We start from the raw sequence: 26,574 nt of genomic DNA on the forward strand, positions 1-26,574 counted from the left end.
CGCCAAACTTTGACGGGTCGTAGCTCAGAGCAAGGATTTTGTAGAAACGTGCGGGTTACCACATTTGAAGAGGCTATCAGGCTCTATAAGAACATACATTACATTGGGGTGTAAGTTGTACCCCTGGGGTGTAAGAGCCACCCAAAATTTCCCATTGACAGGAAGCATGCCCATATAAGGCGTAAAACCGTCCCGTGTTGAATATCTTCGCAGTACAACCACTTAGAGACAAGGGGGTGGGCTCATTTTGTTCAGGCTACCAATCAGTGTCACATGATCATTATGAAGTTATTAAGCCACGCCCATAGCAACCAATTACAGCAACCTAGCAACCGATCCCATAGACTCCCATTATAAAAAGTCCAGGTGGATATCTTTGCAACACAGTGTCGTAGAGACAAGGGGGTGGGCTCATTTGACTCACACAACCAATCAGTGTCACAGGATCATCTTGAAGCTATTAAGCCACGCCCATAGCAACCATTTACAGCAACCTAGCAACCGATCCCATAGACTCCCATTATAAAAGGTTCATGTGGATATCTTTGCAACACAGTGTCATAGAGACAAGGGGGTTGGCTCGTTTTATTCAGGCAACCAATCAGTGTCCCAGGATCATCATGAATCTTCGAAGCCACGCCCATAGCAACAAAACATGTCAGCCTAGCAACCGTTTAGCAATACCTATATCTCTGCATCGGAACATCGTAGAGAGACGGGGGTTGGTTCTTTACACTCATAGCTTAGAGCATCATCAATTGGCAGATGCTAAGCCACGCCCATAGCAACCAAACATTTTAGCCTAGCAACCGTTTAGCAAACCCTATATCTCTGCATCAGAACATCGTAGAGACATAGGGTTTGGTTAAATTCATTCATGGCTTAATGTGTTATCACCCTAGTGCCCAGTTCCGCGGTTTGCCACAAAGCATCACTCACATTTTCTTCAGAAAATGTACCTATCTAGTTATGTTTATTGTTGTAATCAAGACTATTTGGCATTAACTGCATTATGAGAGTCTACGTAAACACAGGTATTAGGAAGCTAGCGCTGCTGGCTAGTGTTGTGTCTATAAATATAAACAAATTAATCTCCTCAACAAAACCTAAAACAAAACAAAAAATACTGTTGTTTGAGCTGCTCTGGTTGAAAAGAGAATCAATAAAACAGTCAACCTTGAGGTATCTTTTAAACATTGTTTTGTGTTGCACTGTTTCCTCAGATATTTCCGTGACTAAGGAGTCCGGTCACCTGACAAAGAAAGCTGATCCTGATTGGTCCTCGTGTGTGCATCCAAAGTGCTGATTGGCTCCTGCAGATAGAACCTTATAGCACCAAATTATAATTCGATTTTGAACCTTTTTGTCCAAAGTCCAAAAATGCACACATTTAAAAAAAAACATGGCATAATGTGAACAAGTTGTCACAGAATAAGAATATGCGAATTACTCAATTTTGACCAAAATGTCAGATAGAACCTTATAATTCTAAGGCGACGACAGAACGAAGATGTCGGCATGTTTTCGCTTCTTTGCCGAAGAAGATAACATATTTACGAAATGCACCCGTAGAGCAGTTTGTAAGTTTAGGGCTGCTGTAGAAACAACATGGCAGTTCCATGTTGTGGGGACCCGCGATGTATGTAGATAGAAATAGCTAATTTTATGGTAATGTCAGGTTTTATACACATCTGAATTAAGGCTGAATCTCATATGGTAAATCCAGTATGTTCTATTGAATTTTGTTTGATCTGCTGAAGTGGCAGGTGCAAGGTTTCTAAAGGCAGCATGATTATTTTTGCAGATAGATGTATATTTATAGGGCAAGTGGTTTTCTTGCCTGGGTTACTGACATGTGTAAACAAAATGTGAAGCTGTTTTCTGTGGATCATAAAAATGTCATCAAGGTTCCAGAGAAGCTTTCCATTAAGACTGTCATGCTGATTGTGGATGACCTTCCTTGTCTCATCCACCAAAAACAACAGACATCAGATACCTGTGTGTTCCTCAGTTCCTTGTATTCAGACGTTTTATCGGCGAGTGAAATTAATCCATTGTGATTTGTTTGAATGGATTCACTTCACCTGTTTTTCTCTCTCCCCACACATTTAGTTTCATTTCTTGTCTGCTCTGCATCTCATCACCTTTTGGCATGTGGTTTCCTGAATGCTTGCGTCTCAGAGCAGGTGGACAGCATGTTGCTGGCTCGTGAGGTGTACATACAGTGAATGTCACCGCGGGTGGTTACATTTTGTGTTTTAGCTCAATATTTGAGTCTGATTTTATTAAAGTATTAAAAGTAGATAATTGCATTCACTGATTAATTTATGCAACATTAGTTTTAAGTCAGTATTGTTTTTCACGTTATATCTTTTTTACAATAATTTTGTGTGCATTTTGTTCTGTTAACTACTAACAATATTTCTCCCAAATTTCAAACAAAAATATTGTTTCTATTTGCATGTATTTGCAGAAAATGAAATCTGGAGAAACAGGTCAAAGTAACAGAAAAGATGCTCTGTATTTTTCAGACCTCAAATACTGCAAAGAAAACAAGTTCATATTCACTTTTAAATAATACGTAATATTTGTACATTTAGGAAAAGTTCAAGAAGATTTGTTATGTTATAACCTTTAATTTTATCACAGTTTTCATGTGTCTTTGTCATGCTGTCAGTCTTTCACATTGCTGTTGTTTGACTGCCACTCCTGAGGTTTCATTTTGTTGAAATTCAACAGACACTGGACTGGAATGGTCACAATGCATCTAGAAATGCTGCTTAAACAAAACTTTAGAATGGTCTCTTAATTTTTTCTGCGACTGTATATAGTGATGCACCGAAGTGAAAATTGTGGGCCGAAACAGATACCGAAAATGTAGGATTCACTCCGAAAATTACTTCAAGAACTATGTGAAATAGTTTTTATTTAATAATTGCACACACTAAAACCACAAAAATTAAGGAAAACATATTTTAAAACAATACAAAATATATTATTTTTCCTTGGTCATTGCAACACAATCAAATATAACTTTTTTACCAATCATCTAAACATTGTAGTTTTAGAAATATTCTGAAATATTATATGCTTAACAGTAGTCAAAATATAGTCAAACTCAGCAGCTCTTGCTAATACAAGAAGTTTATTTATGGTGCACAATCATTTTAATGAAAACAACATGCAGAACACAGAGGGGCGGGTGAGTCTGTTCATGTAAACAGGCTTAAAAAGAGCTTTAGTGATATCAGTACCTGCCGGATGACAGTCCACGTGAGCTACATCATCGGTTGCTGACAGATCGTTCACATAGGAAGAGTTTGTTGCGTTCAAAGTTCGGCTTTAAAACATGCACGACTCAATGCGCGCGATCTCCGCCCGACAATAAAGAAACACAGAGCCGGTGTTGTATCAAAATCCTACTCCCCGTGAGATTACGACTCCCCATAACACAACTCGTTTTCGCCACCTGCTGGCGTATTATAGAAATTGTCACTGAACGAATCAGTGAACGAATCTGAACGAATCATTTTGGTGAACGAACTGAAAAAGAACGAATCACTCAAATGAATCACAATTCCCATCACGACTGCTTTCCCCTACGAAGGTTAGGGTTAGGATTAGGTGTGGGGGCGAGATTTGGAGATAGGGACCAATCACAAAGCAGCATCCTAAGTGCAGGGGTGCAAACTTGTCACCTTTCGGCGAAATTCGCCGTTTTCACCTTGAAATAGGTCATTCACGTGAATCGTGTAGATCTGTAAAAAAAATCGTTGGTCGTCTTCGTCGTATCTGCGAGTCAACTGTCTCATGTCACCTGTAGCGTTTTTTCCCCCTGTTGGCAACGTGATGGACCCGCCGTACTCTACCTCTGATTGGCTCACCTTAATGTTCTTTCCCTCATCATCCAACCAATCTTACTCCTGAAGCCTCACTTTCAGACGCTGCAGGCAACTGTCCATATTTCCAGAAGCTACGTAAAACCAGTGTTGCCAACTTGGCGACTTTGTCACTACATTTAGCGACTTTTCAGACCCCTTTAGCGACTTATTTTTCAAAAAGCGACTAGCGACAAATCTAGCTACTTTCTGAATGAGACTTGGCGATTTAGCGAAACATTCTGGTTCACGTCTATTGCCCCGCGAGAGCGAGTTTTTGCCTTCCCAGCGCCGCCTCTGTTCAGTGAGCGGCTGGGAGAAGCAGCACATTCAGTTCAGACCGCACTGACGCGTGAATGAGAGAGGCATGTACAAACAGTGTTTCCAAGAACTAATCACTTATTGACCTTGTTTGAGCATTTATGATTTAAAACGCGATGACTGTATGGACACATGAACACAAACGGACTTTAGCTGTTCAACGAAAGTGACTGCTAGTTTTAAGTGGTTGAGTTCACTCACTATTACATAGTTTTTTGACGTCTGCCAACAGAAACAGAAAAATAAGTCATTAAGAGCCTATTTATTGTGCATTTGGGTGTATTGTTTTAATATAATACTGTATACAACCGCTCAGAGAGTAGAGATATGAAGCAGACCTGAAGCGCTTAGCTTGTCAGATACTGCGTGATGACGTCACTGATATGCAAACTAGCGCGTGACGTCATCTGGCGACATTTAGCGACTTTTCGGGTAGGCTTTTATGGAGGACTAAACCTGCAAAAATTATAAATAAATAAATGTATAAATAAATAAATATGTAAACGAATAAATGTAATAATATGAAAATAAATAAAGGAATGAATGGTTTGATAAAAGAAAATAATTCGTTTTAGCTATTATTGATCTTAGCTTTAACTTTTCTTTTCATTTTTTAAATTGATTTATTATTTTTTGTGTCCATTTTTTAATTATTTTTAATTATTATTATTTTTTATTTTTAGATTATTTTATTTATCATTTCCTTTTATTTTTACATTTATTTATTTATACGTTTATTTATTTTTATATTTATTTATTATCGCATGTATTTATTTCCACTTTTATTTATTTATTCTTGAATTTATTCTTACTTTTCTGTGTCTTGTATGATAATTAGATGGGTTGGTCTTGCCTACTATTGGTTCAGCGTAGATTGAAGCGTTTGATCGATTACTCTTGACTTGTTTTGGACTAACGTCACGTCACTCACTGATCGTTTGCTTCGTGTATAACGTTAAGTAACTATGGCGGGTGCACAATTAGCTAGAGAGTTACAGCATTTAGCCAATGAAGTCGATAACCATGCATCAAATGACTATGTGTCATTCAGATTAGATGCACTTATTGATGATTTATTACAGATTGACGGCGAGATAAATGACAAAGTTCTCCCTCGGTTGTTAGCCTCTTTGCAGCACATTCAAAGTCTGTGCGAGTCAGAGGGTGCTATGCTATGGTGGCGTTACAGTTCAACTGGTGAAAATCATAAAGCACAAAATGTAATAAGGTTTAACTACACAGATGAGCTTGTAAACCGAAGTCGCAAGCTAACGCTTTGTCAAAGTGATAGTTATAAGCAGCCTTTCGGTTAGAAAAAGCGTAAAGATTTAATGTAACATGATGTAACATAATGTAAATGAATTGAGACATAGTGAACTTAAGTCACAAGTTAACACGGTAGTAATGAGCATCGTTCTTTCACTACAGGGGCCATCAAATGGAAACCATTCCTTCTAAAAAGACGTGGTTACTAAACGGTACTCGTAAACTACATTCCATAAGAGATAAATAACACAGAGGTCACAAGTTAAAACGGGCATATTCCCTTGATTCATCCAGCTGCATATTGTTGTGTGACATCTTGATATTATTGCAAAGATCCGCAGCAGCTAGCATTGCGAAATAGCTTAGTGTGATTGTTACCGTAGTGACACGCTGCCTCGCTTTATTGTATGGGTACGAATCCCGTGTCAAATCGCTTTATTTATTTTTTCACCTCGCTTCAGCCGTTACGGGCGATCATACCAATAATTTGCAATCTTAACAAGAATGTCAAAATCATGTAACAAGAAAGTCTGTGTTTATTAGACATCTTAATATCAAGTCGTCTTGTGCTTTCAGAATCGACGAATCTGCTGAGGTCGTTCATGCACCTCTTTGGCAGAGGACCTGTAACCGGAACTTGGTCACCACCTTAGCACCCCCTGACTCGCACAGATTTTGAAGAACTTTGTCATTTATCTCTCCGTCAATCTGTAATAAATCCTCAATAAATGCATCTAATCTGAATGACACATAGTCATTTGATGCATGGTTATCGACTTCATTGGCTAAATGCTGTAACTCTCTAGCTAATTGTGCGCCCGCCATAGACGTTATACACGAAGCAAACGATCAGTGAGTGACGTGACGTTAGTCCAAAACAAGTCAAGAGTAATCGATCAAACGCTTCAATCTACGCTGAACCAATAGTAGGCAAGACCAACCCATCTAATTATCATACAAGACACAGAAAAGTAAGAATAAATTCAAGAATAAATAAATAAAAGTGGAAATAAATACATGCGATAATAAATAAATATAAAAATAAATAAACGTATAAATAAATAAATGTAAAAATAAAAGGAAATGATAAATAAAATAATCTAAAAATAAAAAATAATAATAATAAAAAATAATTAAAAAATTGACACAAAAAATAATAAATCAATTTAAAAAATGAAAAGAAAAGTTAAAGCTAAGATCAATAATAGCTAAAACGAATTATTTTCTTTTATCAAACCATTCATTCCTTTATTTATTTTCATATTATTACATTTATTCGTTTACATATTTATTTATTTATACATTTATTTATAATTTTTGCAGGTTTAGTCCTCCATAGGCTTTAGCTACTTTCCATTGAAAAGAGTTGGCAACACTGCGTAAAACATGAAGGAACATGCTAACGCAAAGCAACTTATTTTTGAAGTAAATGATGGTTAGATTAGCCTGTTTGTAGCCAGCTAAATTAAGTTCGCTGGAGAGCTGGACGGAATGCATTTGTATCTGCTGTAAATTATGGTGTTCCAGTTTAAATGGTGATTACCGCGTGAGGCTGGGTTTATTTTATTAATTTTTTTGGCGCGAGGCTGCTGTTGTGATAGCTATGAAGATTGTAAGTTACGTTATTGCTAGTAGTTCGCTAACGTTACCCTTTGCAAAAATGCTTCTCAGTCTCGACCTTAACATTTGTCTCACATATCAGTAAGCTATTACTCTGACATGAAGTCGATTTGAGAACTGTTCGACCTACAAGTAAAGCACAGCGTGTAATGTACAGTAATATTAGTATCACTCAGCTCAAGTGGAGGCCTGTAACAGCCTGTTTCATGACGGAGAAACACCTCACGTTTAGCCCGTAAGCCGCTTCAAACATTTGAGTGCTGAAATGAAGATCTACAGTCGTTTATTTGCCCTGACTAAGTTCATGTAACATTTTAATAATCCTTGTTGATTTTAGACCGTAGTTGTCGCTCAAACGGTTTTTAATCATATAAAGGTGTTTATGAATGGTGCACTGCAAAAAATGCTTTCCTACTTAGTTTTTGTCTTGTTTTCTAGTCCAAATATCTGAAAATTCTTAAATCAAGAAGCATTTTCTAGCCAAGTAAAAATTATTGTCTTGTTTTCAGGGAAAAAAGTCACAATTAAGTGAATTTAAGAATTATTAAATATTTGGACTGGAAATAAGACCAAAATGTAAGAAAAGGATTTTTTGCAGCGTGTTACATTTTCTCCCTATGAACTAGTTTGACTTGCCTTTGCGTGTGAAATGTGCTATGTGAATTAACTTGCCTTTACCTAGGTTGGCATTTAACTAGCGGGGCGGGGCTCGGGGCGGGGTTTAGTTGTCACCTTTTTCACCCCTGACGAGTTTGCACCCCTGAGCATAAAAAAAAACAATTTAAGAACTTTACAGTGTGTCAGTGTTTATTGATGAGATCAGAATTGAAATCTGAGGTGTTGTAAACAACCTTTAAAGAACCTTTTTTTCTGTTTTCGTTCCTCTGTCTCATCTGATGGTGCACAGGGGCGTGTCTAAAAGGGTGGCACAGGGTAGAACCGCCTCCCCACAAAATATACTTTTCCCCCCCAACAGCACAGACTGATCAGAGTATAACATCTGAAGGAGCAATTCGGGTGCATTTAAAATCTCACGCGCTGTACTGATGTCATAATCTGCAGCGCCGCTTGAAGTAGAATACACCTACTCACTGTCTGGTTCACTACCAATTATTTTCCGTATATTTACGACACCATTGGATTAAAGTGCTGTCAATTTTACAATGCTCAACGCCATTAGATTAGAGTGCTGTCAATTTCACAACCAATGCTCAACGCCATTGGATATGCTATACACACTGGTGACGCGGAATACACACAGCTCAAACAGGAGATGCGCGATTTCACAGGCTGCAGACCACGTCTATGTTCCTGTAAGTATTAAATTAAGTATGAAATACGTTAATGTATGTTGAAAGCTTGGTTGTGTTATTCAGCCGCGATGCATCAGCACCGTTTAAAATAGAAATCGTTATGGTACGTTTCTTCCTGTTGTTTCAAAGATTAAAGGCACAATCACTGCAATAACGTGGTAATGGCTAAAATTCTTAGGTTTTTAAGAATGTTAGCGTTCTGACACTTGGAATTTTAAGATGTAGAATAGTAAATTTGAATAAACAAACGTTATTGCATGGTAGAGTCTTATATATTTTTTTCGTTTGCAATGTCCAAGAACAGCTTCACATTTAAATGATTTTGTCTTTAATCAGATGAAAATATGCTATTAAATATACTATTTGAGTAGTGTTGATGATTACGTTTTTAGACAGAATTTTGTAGAAAAAATGAAACGGGCACAAAGTCGGGCACAGCAGAAGGACATTCAAGGTTTCTTCAAGAAGAAACTATGTCAAAGACAGGCAGATGCAGTACAGTGAAGTGCAGGTCAGAGCCAATCCACCAGTAAGGGCCAAATTGGCCAGCAAATTAGCAGCCCTGAACCTGGCAGCACGGGTCAGAGCCAGCCAGTGAGGACTACACCAGCAGCCATCTCTGCAGCAACAGGTCAATAAGACAGAACATAAGCAATTTTTTCAAAAAGTTCATGCGATACCACTTCATAATCATAAATTAACCGTATAAAAATGACAATTGAAAATTTCCTTGCAATTCTGAAATAATTTCCTGTAGCTCAGTGGAAAGAGCATGGGCTAACAACGCCAAGGTCATGGGTTCGATCCCAGGGGATTGCACATACTTGGAAACAAATGTTTAGGATAATTCAATGTAAGTCGCTTTGGATAAAAGCGTCTGCCAAATGCATAAATGTAAGTTGAGAACAATTATTGTCTGTTTAATGTATTTTATTTATAAAACAAGAGATGTATTGTCCAGGCACTTGTGCAGTGCCATTTTTATGTCATCCCACTTTTCACATGGCCCCCCTGTGCCACCCCATTAAAAAAACCTTAGAATCGCCCCTGATGGTGCATAACACCGTAGCGATGCTATAGTTAGGTTCTATTCCCAGGGTTACACATACTGATATTTTATCCAATGAATCCAACCTTGAATCCAATGTAAGTTATTTTGGATGATAGCAGCTGCCCCATGCATAACCAACTGTGTTGTGGGCTTCTGTCATCCCAGTTTGTTCCTCAGTAGCAGCTGTAGGGAGTTTCAGTCCATCCAAGAAAAGTAAAGACTCCAGTTTACAACAGACAATAGGAGCATTCACATCACTGAGGGGAAAGATTCAGAGTCTCAAGCTCAATCATTTTGAGGTCATTTTAGTTGAGTGTATTTCTTGAGTGTTTTTAAGGAGAATCTCTATCTGCCTGTCTACATTTGTCAGGATCACTTTTTAGAAAGACTAATTCTTTATGCTACGGTTAAGCAAAGAAATGTAGCGTTTTAAAACTTCAAGGATAAATGGATGGGCCTGTCAGTTTTCAGTCACAACTAATGTGTAATTATTAGAAATGCAAAGGCGAGATGACATTAAGGGCAGGGGAATGGAAAATAACAAGGTGAGATGTAGGAGTGAGTGAAATAAGGGAGGAGAAGAGATGGATGTAAGTGTGATGTAAGGAGACACTAGTCGGTATTAAAGAGATACTTCACCCAAAACTTTGCTCACTCTCTTGTCATTTCAAACCTGTATGTCTTTCTTTCTTCTGCAGAATACAAAAGAAGATATTTGTTGGTAACCGTTGGTCCACATAAACTTGCATTGGTTTTGTGTCCATGAAATAGATGTCAATGGGGTCCAACTGATTTTGGGATCCAACATTTGGTTACCCAACATCTTTTGTGTTCTGCAGAAGAAAGAAAGTCATGCAGGTTTAAAATGTCAAGAGAGTGAGTAAAGGATGACAAAACTTTTGTTTTTGGGTGAACTATCCCTTTTAAAGAGACAGTTTGCTTAACTTCATGTCATCCAAACCCAGTACGATTGTTTGACTTTTGTAGATCACAATAAAAGTTGTTTGACAGGATATACAGTATGGTAACTTATCATTTCATGTCATGTCATCAGTTTCTTCTTTAAAACACAAAAGGAGAACTTTGAAGAATGAACTTGGGCCATCAAGTTCAGAAACATCATACAAAGAAAGAAATGAGGGTGAGTAAATGTTGACAGAATTTTACGCTTTAGGATGAACTGTCCCTTTAAATGTCTATGCAAACCCTACAAAGCAATTCAGCAAGCATTTCACCCCAATCAGGTACATCACAGATCGAGAGAGATGCAGAAATAGTGAGAGTGAGAAACTGTATATATTTAAAGGGCTGGTTGGGTGGAGTGGTTCTGTGGCCTTGTGCCCTACACCGTAACACCACTCCACTATTTATACCCAACACCACCCAACCCAAATGAGGGGGTTGGGATACAGAGTAGCTATGTGTGTTTCATATATGTTATAGGCTCATATGGTACATTACTGTAAATTCATGTCTGCTTCACGTGTTTGCGTGTGCCGCGGCCCGTGTTTCGTGTTGCTTAGTGTGTGCTTTTCATAAACCATTCCTGACATTCCTGACAGTGGAGTGAAGTCTGCGCACTGTGTCCTCCCCCAACACGAGCGTCTCGGGGGAGAACAAGAACATGTGTCTGGTGAAACCGGAGACAGTTTCATCACAGCAAATGCACATGATTTTTTGATATGTACTGTCCTTCCCAAAGTATTGTATCTTTCTCTAAGCAACTAGAAATGAGAGATATTTTTAACTTGGAAGAAGCTGAGCTGTGACTTTCTATTTTCTAACAAACCATTCATATGCCTTTATACAAAGTGACTTCGTATACATTTTATCAGTATGTTTGTTCTTTAGGAATCAAATCTGTGAAGTGTCAGAACTGAGAATGCCCTTGTTACTGAAATTACAACTGTTATTGACACCAGCCTCAGCGAACGCCAGGTCCTGGAATGCACCTATATACGTCATTGATAGGTTGAACACCGCCTCCACAGAAAAATGTCAACGACTACTTCTCTAGCCCCGCCCACTGGTTCGCGCATGACAGTACTGAAGTAACACAAGTTGCGCGGAACCAGATAGAACGAGCAAGCAATAAATATGCCGTTAAAGATCGCAAAATATTGTGGAGTGCCTGGTTGTGGAAGAACACAGTCGCTGCATAACCTTGCTTCGGATTCCGACATTAGTAATGCGTGGTTGAAGTTTATTTTTAAAGACATTCCAGCTCACATTAAACATTACCGCAGATTCCTTTGTGAACAAGGCAGAGGTCGACGATGGATTTGCGGAGAGACTAAAATTAAAAAGCAGTGCTGTGCCGTCAATATTGGATCCGATAGGAATGGCGCAGCAATCTTATGTGAGTACAACATATTTGTACTATGCGTCACTATTGCTTTGTTAGAGATCGTTTGATATACCCTGTGTAACCAACGTTACGTCTCTAACCGAATTCACAGAAGGCTCCAACTAAGTTTACTACGCAAACTGTTATCCAATCATAGCAGTGGGTGTTTATAGTCTGGGCGTTAAGTCTTCATGGCGGAATGCCCATTCAAACCGATCGGTTGTCAAGCCGGCCTCAAAACCCGGGTAGAAAATAACCTTTTACTTATTGATTTTGATGTTTTTGAATGTAAAAACCACGCAAACGTCATAAGTAGACCTCATACAACAGTATAAAACAATAAACAAGCCCAGTTCATCACACCTTTAAAGAACATTGGTAACCGAACAACATTGGCTCCCATTGACTTCGATTGTATGGACACAAAACCACTGAGACATTTCTCAATATATCTTCTTTTGTATTACGTAAAGGAAAGAAAGTAATGCAGGTTTTGAATGATTGAGGGTGAATACATGATGACAAAATAGTTATTTGTGGCTGAACCGTTCCTTTAGTAGCAAATCACAGTTCACGGCTGTGACGTAATTGGCATGATTTCATTCATTTAGAAGACGCAGATGACCTTAAATGACCTGAGTGGTAATATCTGCCTAGCCAGACCACTGCAGCTCTAGGGGGGACAGCCCGACGACATAAGAGGAAGAGTTGGTTCACAGCCCAGAAGTTGTTTCTTGATTTTAAATACCACCTCAAACATACAGGCAAAAATACACACCACGTACTACGCCGTCCTGGGGCCAGGTAAACATCTTTGGCTTCTTAGCCAATAGCACAGGGAGCTAGGTGGAATTTTGTACAGTACGGGTTTTGAGAAGGAAACGTATTGAAAGGACAGTGGCATTGAATACAGAATTTATTTTAGAAACCTATGCAGGATCCCATCAATGTGGTGATAACTTCTGTCCACATTATTCCATTGCTAATGAGTTTGCCATCTCGTAAATGGCTTGTACACATTCTGTCACTTACAAAAGCATAAGAATGCAATTATAAGAAATATTCACTTTTTCTAAGTTAATAAAACAAGCAAATTTGTAGCCTTGTCCGTGTTATTGTACAACAGCAGATTTCCTTGCTTCCTCTGAAAAATACATATTGAAACTAGGGCTGTCACGATTATGAAATTTGATTGACGATTAATTGTCTAATAAATCATTGCGATTATGGCGATTAATTGTCTGTTTTAGGGCTTTGGCGATTATGACGATTAATTGTCTGTTTTTGAGCTTTGACATGATTCAGCGATTGAAACGACCATATTGTTCTGAATACAAGACTATGTTTTTTTCTTGGAAATACATCGGAAAAAATTGGGTCATCATATATTTAAGGTTTAGGTTTTTACCTGTCAATAATACAACCACCAAATACTTGTAAATTTATCAGGTGTGAATTGAAGCCACCATTAAAATACTATCAGTCATAGAAAAGCTTCTAGTCTGTTTTTTTCTCACTTGCAAGACTACAATAAAATTTTACTTGTGTGTTAGTGAAATTTTGGTAGACTGGTTTTCACACTGAGATTTGCTCTTAAATAATATCAAATTGTACTGCAGGTAATTTGTATATGTTTTTTTTTTTTTTTAAGTGATTGTGTTGTGGTGGTACATTTGACAAGTATTACCATGCTTAAGTAACAATATATACACTAAAATATGCAATATGCAGATACACTACAGCTCCCCCTAGTGTCTTCTATAGAGATGTGCAATAATCGCGATGATCTGAAACCATCGCGATGAGGTCAAACAATCGCGATGAGACGATTATTTAATAATCGTGACAGCCCTAGTTAGGACTAAGGCTTTTAGCAGATATACGGTATGTACTCACAGATATCTATGGAGATACTTTCCAGCAGAGAGAGACGTTGGAGAGAAAGATCCTCTAAAAATCACCCCCGAGGTTGCTTTGATTCGGGTCAGTACGTGAGTAACATACTAACATACCAAGATATGTTGTTGTTGTAATATTAGCTGTGTGACGGAGCAGTTTTGAGCGTCACTGTTTATCTGGAACCGCTTTAATATTGTACTCGTCCAGATGCTTGAGAGAGAGAGAGCGAGAGCGCGTTGGAGCTGAAACTGGAGAGCGAGCGAGAGTGCGTTTTATTCTTTTACTCAATGATGAATAAACTCTGTTAATCCTCGGGTCACATATCCTCCTAAAAATGCCGTATTGTTCCTTTAATCTGTTTCCCTCATTGCCTTTAATGAACTCTTTCGTCTTTTTACTCTTTGGCCTTCCAAAAAACGGCACAAACACAAACAACATAGCAAACATGCGCATTTAGTCATAGGTCAGCCAAGTTGTTTTTGCTCTATTTAGGATTCAGCTGACTGCTGTGTTTTTCCTAGAGAGAGATAATAATTATTGCTGCATAAAACAAGCCAAGCACTGCATTTTATAATGTCGCTCATGAAATTAAGTATATTTCCGGCCGTCATGATTCAGTTAGATTGCAAAACCTGAGAGATAAAAAACAAGGTGTAACAGTTTGTTTGCTTTAACAAATCCAGAGTGTTTTAGATTATATACATAGAGTATAGACAAGATGACAAAAGTGGTTCAGAGTTGGCAAATGTAAGCAAGTTTAATAAATAAAAGTCAGTATCTTAGGTAATTATGTAATTCTCCTGAGAAACTCAAGTAGGAAGTATTTTATAATCATAATTTCTATGGCCACAGTCATTTAGGGGAATGCATTTCCACCAATATTTAGATTATTGTTTTTTTTTCAGTGAGTAATTATGAAAAATTACATTTGATCTGTAATATTCAGACGATAAATGAACCGGGTCCTGCATTAAACTTTTATCTAGGGAGTTTTTAATAGTGTTTTTTGGACTTCAGAACTTAGCAGGTAACAAAGATATTGAACTTATTCACGACCCTCTACTCTTTGTTTATCAGGAAGTTCATTTGAATAAATCTATTAAACTTCTTGACACCTACTAAGAATGTATACTTTTGCAGTGTTTTGAGGAACACTTCAAAGTTTCCCACAGTGATGGGAAATGGATTTAGCAGGAAGTGCTGCCAGTTTCCTTGTTTCCTGCTCTCATTCACACATATAAGATGGATTTGTTTAATTTAGGGCTCATACTCTCAGTTCAGAGGATTTTAGTGAATATTTGTCCTAATCCTCTCTGCTCTATCTGTGGGTCTGGCTGCTCTCCACAATGGAAGTTTCCGTTAGTTTTCACCCTTTCATTCCTTCAATCTAATATATTCAGTATTTACAGACTTAGCAGAAAACATACACCACATGTGCCGCACATTTGCAGATTATGTTTTTTAGAGGTTTAGGGAGTGGTGTGTGTAGCTGTGTCTGTGGGACTGTGTGTGTATATAACAGTGAGACAGAATGCATACTTAAGAGTGGGTGTTCTGGACATTTCCTCTTTTCCTCCTCATCACATTCTTTTGGCCTGTATCAGTTAATCAAAAACTCCTGTCTCCTTTCGAAAGGAGTGAAGTGTGATGGGTGCCTGAAATTATTTTTTCAGTCCAATGTTAAGTCATGTTCCATTAAATGCTTCTGGGTTGCTTCATACCACCACAAAGTTATTTTTGTTGCAATTTTTTTAATTAAACTTATCAGCCATTTTTTTGTATTGTACAGTACAAGAGAAATATTCACCCACTAAACCAGACCAAGCCACACCAGTACATGTAAACTTTTGTTTTATGAGGTTTACAGTACACACAACAGCCCACATGTTTTATTGAAAGACCACACATTTATAGTTCTGCTCAGATAGCATATGTCCTGAATGAACTCTCTGACTTCATTCTTGACATCCATATCAACACACTGGTATTTTGTGCCACAAATAGTGTGGATATTTCTAATTTGCTTTTTACTACACCCTGATAGTCCTTTACAGTTTCCCACAGTTTAAACGCATAACAGACACACATGGAATTGGACACACATGTGCTGGAATCTTCTGTCAAAAAGAGCATATTGAAAACATTCTTGTGTATGGGCACGCAAAAGAGAACGTTCATACATAATGTGTACATTTCAGAATTCAAAATTGAGATGTGATTCTGTGGGTCATTTAGAGGAGTTGTTTATACTCAGTGATGGATTCTTTCAGGCCAGCGTTGAAGGCTTGTGTGGGGTTTGGATGGATTTACTACTAGACTTCTGACTGTAAGAAATATGTATTGGTTCTGGCATTTATATCAATGCAGCAATGGCATTAATCTAAATTTCTCGACACATGGCTTGCTGACAAGATCCTTTAAAAAAAACAGCCTCACTTGATAGTAAGTGCCATACACATCCGAATAGTCATGCAATGTCTCTGCAATGTAAAGCTTATTTAGATGAGAGATAGTGAATAGTAACTCAGTTGAGATCCATGCTAAGTGTACACTGGAAAAAATATATTTTTCAGTAAACATGCTTAAACAAGAAATTTACTAAATAAGCAAAATTACACGGTTATTAGGGATGCACCGATACCATTTTTTAAAGACCGAGTACGAGTACCGGTACTTTTTTCTGGTACTTGCCGATACCGATACCTATAACCGATGCCTGTATAATGTACAATTATTTTAATAAACCAGTATCTTACTGGTACATTTTTTTTCTTTTGTTTTTAGGTCTACTTAAATTTAAGTACTATTTTTAAATTAAGTTCAATTTTTTTATGATAAGTAGCACAATTTTACTAGCACATTTACTTCAGTTTGCTAAAGTAAACAATATACTCTGTGGTTGAATTATAAAAAATTCAAGGGGGGTGGTGTGGTAAAATGTGAGTGTATTATAACTTGTTCAAGTCAACCGGACTTTTATTTTGACGGGACGCCGCAAAGAGCGTTTGTTTAAGTTAACGGGACCTTTATTTTGACAGATCGCAGCAAATGGTGTTTGTTATGTGTTCGTGTCCTCCTGCAGTGAAACGCTGGCGCTGAAAGCTCCACAAGCACATTTCGTTCAGTACACGCAACCGCACCCCTCTTTCACACACGGTAACGCAAAACTAGCAGAATACATATTTAAACAGTATCTGAATATTTCGTTAACTGTTACGTTAGCTGTTAGCGGTTCAGCGCTAATTTCTTGTTAGGAAATAATACATTTGCCAGATTACGTGTTGTACAGCAAATTCAGTTTTTATGCCTGGATTCCTCTATTCCGTCCGCGTTTCCCGCATTGCGGAAATCATAGGGCTCTATGTATGTCACGTGAGGTATCGGTCTTTGGTATCGGTGTGTCATTACGAGTACATGAGCTTGGTATCTGCCCGATACCCGATACTGGTATTGGTGCATCCCTAACGGTTATGTTAAAACAAGAAAATAAGGTTTGCCAATGGGGGAAATTACGCAATGGCGATTAGGATGACTCAAGTTCGAGTTTCACCTTGAGGGCCTTTCTAGACTCATTTTCCTCTCTCTCTTTTAGCGTAGCCTGTATGATTTTCTGTCATCTCTTCACTGTAATATCTAATAAAGCTATAGAGGCCAAAAATAACTAAAAAACATTGGTTTTGCTAGTATAGATTTATTATCATATGGGGACGGTTCCACCCTGTCACGTTGATGGTCTGTGTGTAGACTAAATTATTTAAATCATTTAACAATATGGCAAGTTGTGGTTCAAGGGATGTGAGGTGTACCATGGGATACATGTATTTAGTGCACATGAACTGTAGCCTATGTTTTAAATTATGGTCATTCTCTGTCACCCTAACAGCAAGTTTAAGCATATCAATATTTTTTGTTGTTGCAGTGTAAACATTGCTAATAAGACCCACGCTAATCTTATATCACCCAGTGAAATCGAATTTGAACATAGATGCTTTTTAAACGGTATGTTTAGCTTATAGGAGATGTTACAAAACCACATTTCTCCAGTGGTGATCTGGACTGGTAACCAAAAGTCTGCAATTTTATACCCGCCAAGGGGCAATCCTGAAAACGCTTTGATCTGATGTGGTAGTGCATTGGCTATGGGAGCTATATTTAATCATACATTTAACATGTAAAAAAACCATCTAACTCTCTCTTTTACTGTTGGGAGGTTTGATGAAAAGTAAATCAGCCTGTGTAATCCACCTGGGTCACTGTTTGTATCTCACTGCTTAGGAAAGTATAAAAAGCCCCCCCGCATCATCTCTCACCATCTGTTACAGTATGTTTTGTCCTTCTACTGGTTTCCTCTCAACTGTGTGGGTTGTAGATGTCACAGACTTGCTGTGCATGTGTGTGTGTGCTTGTCGTACAATGATGACAGTAACAGCAGTTTTGGTACAAATGACTGTAAGACAGTCCATGGGGATGTATCTGTTTCATACAACCGAGCAAACGTACTCAAATACCATGCTCATTATCTTGGTGTTTTATGTACTGTACATGTGTCTGTATGTGCAGTAAGTGCATTACCATGTGTGTAATGCGTTTGTTTTTAGTTCATTCGAAATCATCATTTGGGATTTTCCTTTCTTTTTGGATCATTAGGTCACTTGTGTGTTTATATGATCGGAAATCACGAAACTATCGGATCCCGAAAAGACCAAGTAGAAATCCCCCCAAGGCAGGTTAAATGGAAATGGAAGGTTAAATGATACAGGTTAAATGTAAATGGAATACTCTGTAACATCAAGACTGAAGTGACTGAATGTAAATACAGATACTCTTTGTTTTTGTCAAGATTCTGTCTGCTGATGTTTTACATTAGAGGTCAAAGGTCACACATCAGTGGACTATTCCCGGTTCCTTGCAATTTTCTGGATGTGTCTGAACGACCCCCTAAAAAGACTGTCTGTAGGAGAACATTGGGCGGCCATGATGAGCAGTGATGAGAAAACCACATGATGGCATTTGGAAACAACGACTCACTACAACTGTTGCTCTGCTGCAGGCTCATAAAAAATCAACAAACATCTGCTTTAAAAAGGAAATCTACAGAAAGACTCTGTGGTTGAGGCTGATGGGACCTGCCGTCGGACAGTTTATTTAGCATATTTCCTGTCATTAGGTACAGACCAAAAGGTTTTTTCCTTTGTAGCGCTCAGAGCTGTTTTTTCTTTGGACATGCTGTATGTAGCAAGTCTGGCTGCAGTCAGATTATGAGCAATAGGTTGTTTGCAATCACGTGGTTTTGATGACAGACTTTGCATGCAGATGCCCAGACCTTTACCTGCTTTCTGTCTTTGGTTGATTTTTCATTACTTTAAAGCAAAACCTTACTCTAAAGAAACCATTTTCTTTCTGGTTGTATGTATTTGTTATTTTGTTTTTAAGTGTTTGTTTTTTGTTTTTGTCAAAGAAGCAAACAGAACATCAATTGCAAACGTAAAGCACATAACATTGAAAGTGCTTAAATACGATTTTTTTCATGACGCTGTTTAGATGACGGTCCCTTTTGAAGTAGTTCTGATTCGATTTAGTGATCTGCTCTATCAGAAGAGTGTAACCTCTCTCTGTTTAAGCTTTTCTCAGTGTGTCTCCAAGTGATTCATCACTTTCACAATAGATGTGTTTTTCTTACGATTTTGTCCTGTTACAATGCATTTGTACATTTTCACAAATTCTGTCACTGAACACAGAGGTTGGTTCGACTTGTGTGGCACGTGGTGTAAATGTGGTGGACTTCTGAATCATAGAATCACAACTGAATCATAAGAATCTGTATCAGTCATGCCCATGCTAACATTAGACGCAGCCACCCAATAAATCCTGACGTAGCTTTTTAGGACCTCACTCAGTGATGGTTCCTAAAACAACAAAACATAGCAATTATATAAAAAGTGAAAGCAGATGTCCATTAGCTCCAGGGGCGTCACGCACCCATTTTTTTTAAGGGGGCACAGTGTGCACAACACACAGAAACATGTCCTGTGCATACAAATACATACATTTAAAGCAATATTATAGAGAATATCTCTTAAGCGTATTCAAATCATTGCGAGAATTAAATAAAATTCTGATTGATTTATGAATCTTCTTCCCAGTAAAAAAAATATGTAGGTTAGATTTTTTAGGTAAATGCATCAGTCTGGTGTATTTTGAGAACAAATATCTAAAGTTGTAAAAGAGTCATTGTTTGCATACAAATGAAATTAGAGCACAAAAGTAAAAGCAAATAAAAATGAAGCAAAGCAGTTACCCTTTGTTAAACTGCCTTTAATACAGATTTATTATCGATTACAAAATTCCTTCCATTATGAAACAAAAACATATAATGCAATATAATACATAATATAATAATTTAAGTGCATCTGTTTCTTAATATGAAAAGTGTCAATTCTTTATGTATTATTTAATATATTGTATATGTTATTTTAATTAATATAGTACTCTATATATTTCCAAATCTATATTAAATTATTTAATATATTATTGATAGTTAATTAAGAGGAAAATATATTTTCTTCAATCTTTGCACCCTGAAATTGAAATGTAACAAGTTATTCACTTAAAATGATGCTACCTGTATGCCAAGTAGCAAGAGGTGTGTTCGACTGTGCAGACTACACCAACGTATCGCTAGAGCCATTTGAAAGCATATGGAGCAGTCTGTTCTCACAGTAGTTTGTGACATACACGGATCGGTCTGGGCAGTGTCCAGTTCTCACACCCGCGTTTGGTCGCGGGGTCTAAATGAAAGTGGGTGACAAATGCTTTGCCTAAACGACGGCATTTCAGGGAGGCAGGTGTTTCCGTGAGCCAAGCTCCCGACCATGCGCAGACGCTGATTACTTGTTGCTTCTGTCGCCGGATTGATAAATGTTAAGCTCCTGTACGTGATCAAAACGGCAAAAATCTCAGAAAGAGGATGAGGGTGCAGCTCATAACTGATATAGTGTCTTCCTATAGAATCGTGCAATTGATTAATAGATGACTTACTCGTCATTTGGAGGTTGCATGCAAAACTGACTGTTCAAAAATCAGTAAAAAATCAGTAAATCTGTTTGAATGGGCATGAACGCCTCTGATTTGCTCTACCTCACTTGGTAGGTGGTAATAGGGTCAGATTTATGGAATAACAGTCCTGGGTGGAGACTCTTAAACCTCACTGTCATCAGTGTGATGGCCTTGGGGTGGTCTTAATGCGGGACCACTCCTACATACTAAATTAAAGGGTTCAGTAAAGTCTGACCGCACGGTGCGAGAAGCATTCACGTCACCACATACAGTACAGTAGAATAAGAAAATGTTATATAAGAAACACAAACACACACTGTGCTTCAAGTGGTTGAGAATAAATAAAATGGTGTCAGAAATAAAAACTAAGTGTCTGATGTTATTTAAACCGGGTGTGTTTAAGCACTCTGGAATGGCAGACTGATGTCATTGCTGTACTTAAGGACCCTCAGCCATATGTTCTCATCTCGTAGGTGCATTAAATGCTGCGTGCACACCACCAGGAGTGTGAAAGCGCATAAATGTGCTGTCATACGCTCACCAATCCACTTGTTTTCATTGCAGGTGCAGATTGATGAGACCAGTTGAGACTATTCATGTTGTAGATCAAGCAAGTTCTGACAGTTACCTGACTCATATTGACCTGAAGCAAAGTTGGGTTGGAAACTAAAGTGATTTTTTTACAGTTTGCACTTGATTTGAGTTTTTGAGTGAGTAGACTGCCAAAACAATGCTGAAAACAAAATCTCAAGTTTGTTCTTAAAGGAAAGTTCTCCCAAAAATAAGACATCTGTCATCATTTATTCACCCTTCATGACTTGTGCAAATCAAAAGAAGATATTTTGAGAAGTGTCTCTGTGGTTTTGATGAAGGTCAGTTGGGACCAATGTTGTTTGGTTAAAAACATTCTTCAAAATATCAAATTTTGTGTTCTGCAGTAGAAAGTCATATGGGTAATGGGTGAGTATAAATAAATGATAAAAGAATATTGATTCATTTTTGGCCGATCTATCTAATAATTTCCACCATCATGAGGGACCTCAGTTGACAACATGTTTATACTGATATTGTTTGCTTTGGACTGGATTTGGATTGTTTGCTTGTCTCCTATAATCAGATCAAATCACCCTTAGCCCATGTGTTCACAAGAATGTTGACTTGGATCCAGATGGTTTTTGCTTTAGTCTTTAAATAGTGCATGTTGAGATGTCCTTCATTGCACTCAAGTTTTAAAAATGTTCTGCCAGCGGTCAGTGTTTTGTGGGGTATGATAAGATTTGAGACTGGTTATAAATAGCTTGCGGCTTTTGTATTTTACACTACCTCACGACAAAATGGCAATCCTGTGTGGCTTGGTTATGGCAGTCTAGAGGCTGTTGAATGTTATTGTGATGCTTTGTTTTTGTAATTTTTGGTTCATTAATAATCCTCTCATGAAGAAAACAAGCTGCCGTCGACACAAAGGTGACAGAATAGCAAGGCTGAATATTTTTTCACAGCTATCGCCTGTTCTCCGTTTACTGCCGTTTTTCCATAATCGGCCCACGCTAATAAGTCCTTTGTTTATGTTTTGCATTTCTGTGCCTGCTTTGGTCTCCAATTATTTCAAAGCCCGATGACCTGAATGACTCGTCTCTGGAGTCTGGGAATCTGACCCTCAGAAGACACCAGCTATGACGGGTAGTTAGCGGAGGTGCTAATTTGCCCTGCGGGGTTACGGAGCACAATATCAGATGAAGCGAGATGCCGACCAAAGACAGGACGGATGGTGCCGTTGTTGGGTGTGGGTCAGCAAGGCACTGGGACATTCAGTAGATAATTACGCAAGATCCCAGCCGGGTGATTCTGATAGCAGTGAGTTCATTTTAGGACATGCTCATGAATTACAAATGGGCAGAGGATATAAGATAGCTTTCCTTAAAATGACACGAATTTATTTTATTTTGAAGTATAAATCACTTTCCGCAACTTAAGATAACTGTGTTAGCACCACCCAATCTTTCAGTTAATCTACAAGATTTATTTAAGATTTTAATGTTAAAAACTTTTATTTCTCACTTTTCTACCTGGAATAAGAACACGTATAACTTTTCTTATTAAAACTCATATCTACTGTCATAGTTCAAATCTACAGATAATGGTGGGGGATTTAAGGAACGCTAGTTGTTTTGATGTTTGATTTCTACAGATATTTCTACAGATATTTCCAGGAGAACAGAGAATTTTCTGTGCTTCAGTGGAGGAGTTTCAGTATTTCAATACTATTTCATCAGTATTTCATCAGTGTTTCCAGCTAAAAGCTACTGACAAACGTCAAATCCTGTAAAAATATTCCAGAAAAAAAATACTTTTTTGTAAAGTAAAATTGTATTTGTAATTTTGCAGTCCGTTTCTGTGCTTTGACATTTTTTACCATATTTCAAAAATACATGAAAAATCTGTCAAATAAAGTCCTGACGGATGGCAGAGAAACTGAGATATGGGAAATGGGATCACTCTCACATCCCCTACCTGAACAGGAAGGAGGAGTCTGTTATAGAGGACCATTTGATGGTTTTGTAACAGAGCGAAACACCAGGGGACTTTTTGTATTCTTAAAACCAAATATCTTTACAGAACTGACTTACATGGCTCTCTTGTGTACTTAATTCTGGTTGGTCATCACAATTTATATATTTTTGTCATGTTATAAGTGGGATGATGTACAGTCAACCGGACAATATCACTAAAAATCTAAACTATCCTTTATTATGTTATTAAGATAATGGTCTGCCTCTGTTGGAACCTTTTTTAAAAAAAGTTGCTTTTGGACTTATTCATGAATATTCTGAAGATGTCCTCAGGATAAGCATGTGTTGTTTATGACTGTTTGCATATTGATGAGTCTTTCCCACACAAACCCCTGAGGCTTTTAATGCAAGCTGCAGGATGTTGTTGTGCAAGATTTATGAAGTCGCTGATGGATGTTAAATTCAGTGTGCAGGTGATAATACAACATGATTTACAGTATTATGGATATATCTATGGATGTATGGTGTCATTGGCTGACCTAAACTTTTTTCATGTACACGTGGCATAATTTAAACAGCCCATATATAGATGATAATTTCCTTGTGTTGTGGTAATTTATTAAACAGAACACAATTATTTATTTTATGTATTGTGTATATTACCCTTTACAGGTTTATAATATATGAGTGGCGAAACGAGATTTGTGATGTCATTTATCTGCTCAAAATTTGCGGAAGCATCTCTTTTGAATCTTGCATACACTACACTTCAATAATATAAATCCTCTGAGGGTTTAGGCTGCATTAGTTAGATCAACCGGAACCAAAAACACAACTGATGTACTTGTTGCATCAAAGAGTACAGAACAGTACTCTACTCTCAGCCAGTCTTGTCTCATTGTTCCAAGGTTACCACAGCGAGCAGGATGCAGTTCATGGCCTGACCTGCTGGTAAAGCGGAGAATGGGAAGCGGCGACCTGACAAGAGCTGAGATGATAGAGCTGGATAAAGAAGGACGCGGTCACCTGACACGTCTTCATGGCCTGACCTGATGGTAGAGCGGAGAATGGGAAGCGGCGACCTGACAAGAGCTGAGATGATAGAGCTGGATAAAGAAGGACGCGGTCACCTGACACGTCTTCACCACAAAATTTCAAATGCTATTAGATTATTAATGATAATCTTAAAACTATAATTGACCTTATTAGTAAGTTTATTTATTTTTATTTAGCCTTGTTGTGCAAGCTCTATGGAGCTTGTGCAGAGGCAGCAGCTTTTGCCAGAGGGGAACTGGAATCCCCTGGTTGGGCCTGGGTTCTCCTGAGGTTTTTTTTCTCGATTAGAGTTTTGGGTTCCTCACCACCGTTTGCATACTGTTCTTTTGCACTATTTGCCTGGCCGGGGGGGCTGCTTTAGAATTTTAAAGTTTTACTTAATTAATATTGCATATAGGAATTTATGGTCTGTTATATTTGACCTGTACTTCTCTCTCCTTTATCTTAAATGTTTGCTCTCACTGTGTATGCGTACTTGTTTGTGTACGTGTGTGCGTGCGCGTCCGTGTGTGTGTCTATGTCTATGTCTATGTGTGTTAGTACGTGTGCATATTGTTTGTGTGGAGTGTTTTGTATGTTGGTATGTCTGTCTTCTGTGTTTTCACCTTTTCTTGTTTTTACAGGTACTTTAATTGTTTTAAAATTTTAATTGTTTTGCTTATAGTCAATATGTCTCATGTACAGCTGCTTTGTAACGTTGAAAATTGTAAAAAGCGCTATATAAATAAAGTTGAGTTGAGAGTTGAGTTGAATATACTCCTACTCTTCCTCATACTGAGAAAGTTGAAGATATGCTGAGAAGTATAGCAGGTCTGTGTTGCTGGATGAGTTTTTATTCAGCAGAGTACAACGATTTAGAGATAGTATTATCTGTTTCCAATAACTTCAGTGTGTGAGACACTTGTTTGGGATGAAAGGGTTTTCCTTAAACTTCCTTAAACACGACCAGTCTTCCTTAGACTTTCTTTAAGGTCCTCATAGAGTGGGTGTTCAGGCTCTTATGCACAGTTTCAGTGTTGATTCCTAGGCTGATTCCCCTCAGATGTTGAATCGGTTTCATTTCAAAACACAGTTTTGTTTGTATGTACGCCACTGAAAATACTTGTATTTGTTTTCAGTGTTATATAATGCATTAGTGTCTGTGAGTCCTTCTTTTGTTTTATTAAATAACAGATGGATGCAGCTCATTCTGGCTTGTTTCTTTACAGGAGAATCCACTTTTGTTGATGACCACGGACCACCTGCACCGAGGGTAAGTGTTTTGACCTGTCAGACTCTTCATTTCTCTCTTGTTGTCCTCCCGTTTACAGTGTACTTGACAGAATGTCCCTGTCTGAAATTTTCCTGTTATTTTAACCTTCTCACACAGTACAGGAAAGCATTACAAGACAAAAAGCGTAAACTAATTTCCTCAGATTTGACAGTGACTGGAAGGCCAAAAAGTCAGCCACATAGAGACATGCACACATCCATAAACATTTACATTTAAAGAGCTAATGATGTGGTTTGACGAATATCATTGTGTTTCCTGTGCTCATGTATTTCCTGTTTAAATAGGAAACTGGCAATGGACATGTCAAATAACTTTTCCTTTTTTGTAAATAGTCAATAGCCTTTAGTTTACATAGTTTCCTGGAAAATCCATGTTTTACTGGCCTGTCTTGCAAGTTGTAGTAACAATGATTTCTTTCTGAAGGAAAGTTATTTAGAAGTATACTAGTATATAGATAGCATCAATGCTACCAGACATAAGATTTTTTTATTTTTAGGAAGTTCAGCAGACATCTTATCCAGAGTGATGATCCAGAGTTTTAGTTTTTAATGTTTGGAATTGCCGTGGTCATCAGACAGTGAGCCAACAATTGTGAAAGTCGTCTGGGACACAACACACACATGGCTGCTTGGCTTATCAGCACTTCCTACAAAGAGAGGACATCTCGGTTTGTATTTTCACAGGCAGAAAGATATAAAGAGAAAAAATGGAAAGAACAAGCTTGATTTAAGAGGCGAATATAAAGTGTCGTGACACACAGTCTGCAGATTATGTTAAACCCAGTGAATGTTTCAGCTGCGTTTGCTCAGAAACAAATGATAGCTCTATTTCATAATAGTAGGATTGAGGCCATCACTGTGGTCTGTCAATGGTTTCAGAGACTTGTTGAAAAATGAGTCATTATTATATACCTATTCAGTATGTTATGTAGGGTTGGGAATCGTTTCAATTTTATCGATTCCGATTCTGCTTATATATATATAT

At 37.9% G+C, this 26,574-nt stretch overlaps 1 protein-coding gene across 2 annotated transcripts in view; it reads left to right on the forward strand.

Moving 5' to 3' along the window:
• The window catches only part of usta (uronyl 2-sulfotransferase a), a 65,934-nt gene that overhangs the window by 15,465 nt on the left and 23,895 nt on the right, over nt 1-26,574 (forward strand). For both annotated transcript variants that reach the window (XM_057353558.1, XM_057353559.1), the window contains exon 2: nt 25,526-25,569. In XM_057353558.1, the coding sequence (XP_057209541.1) occupies nt 25,526-25,569 (44 nt within the window). The remainder of the gene's footprint in view (nt 1-25,525; nt 25,570-26,574) is intronic.

Source organism: Triplophysa rosa, linkage group LG15 (genome assembly GCF_024868665.1).
Source record: "Triplophysa rosa linkage group LG15, Trosa_1v2, whole genome shotgun sequence".
NCBI lineage: Eukaryota > Metazoa > Chordata > Actinopteri > Cypriniformes > Nemacheilidae > Triplophysa > Triplophysa rosa.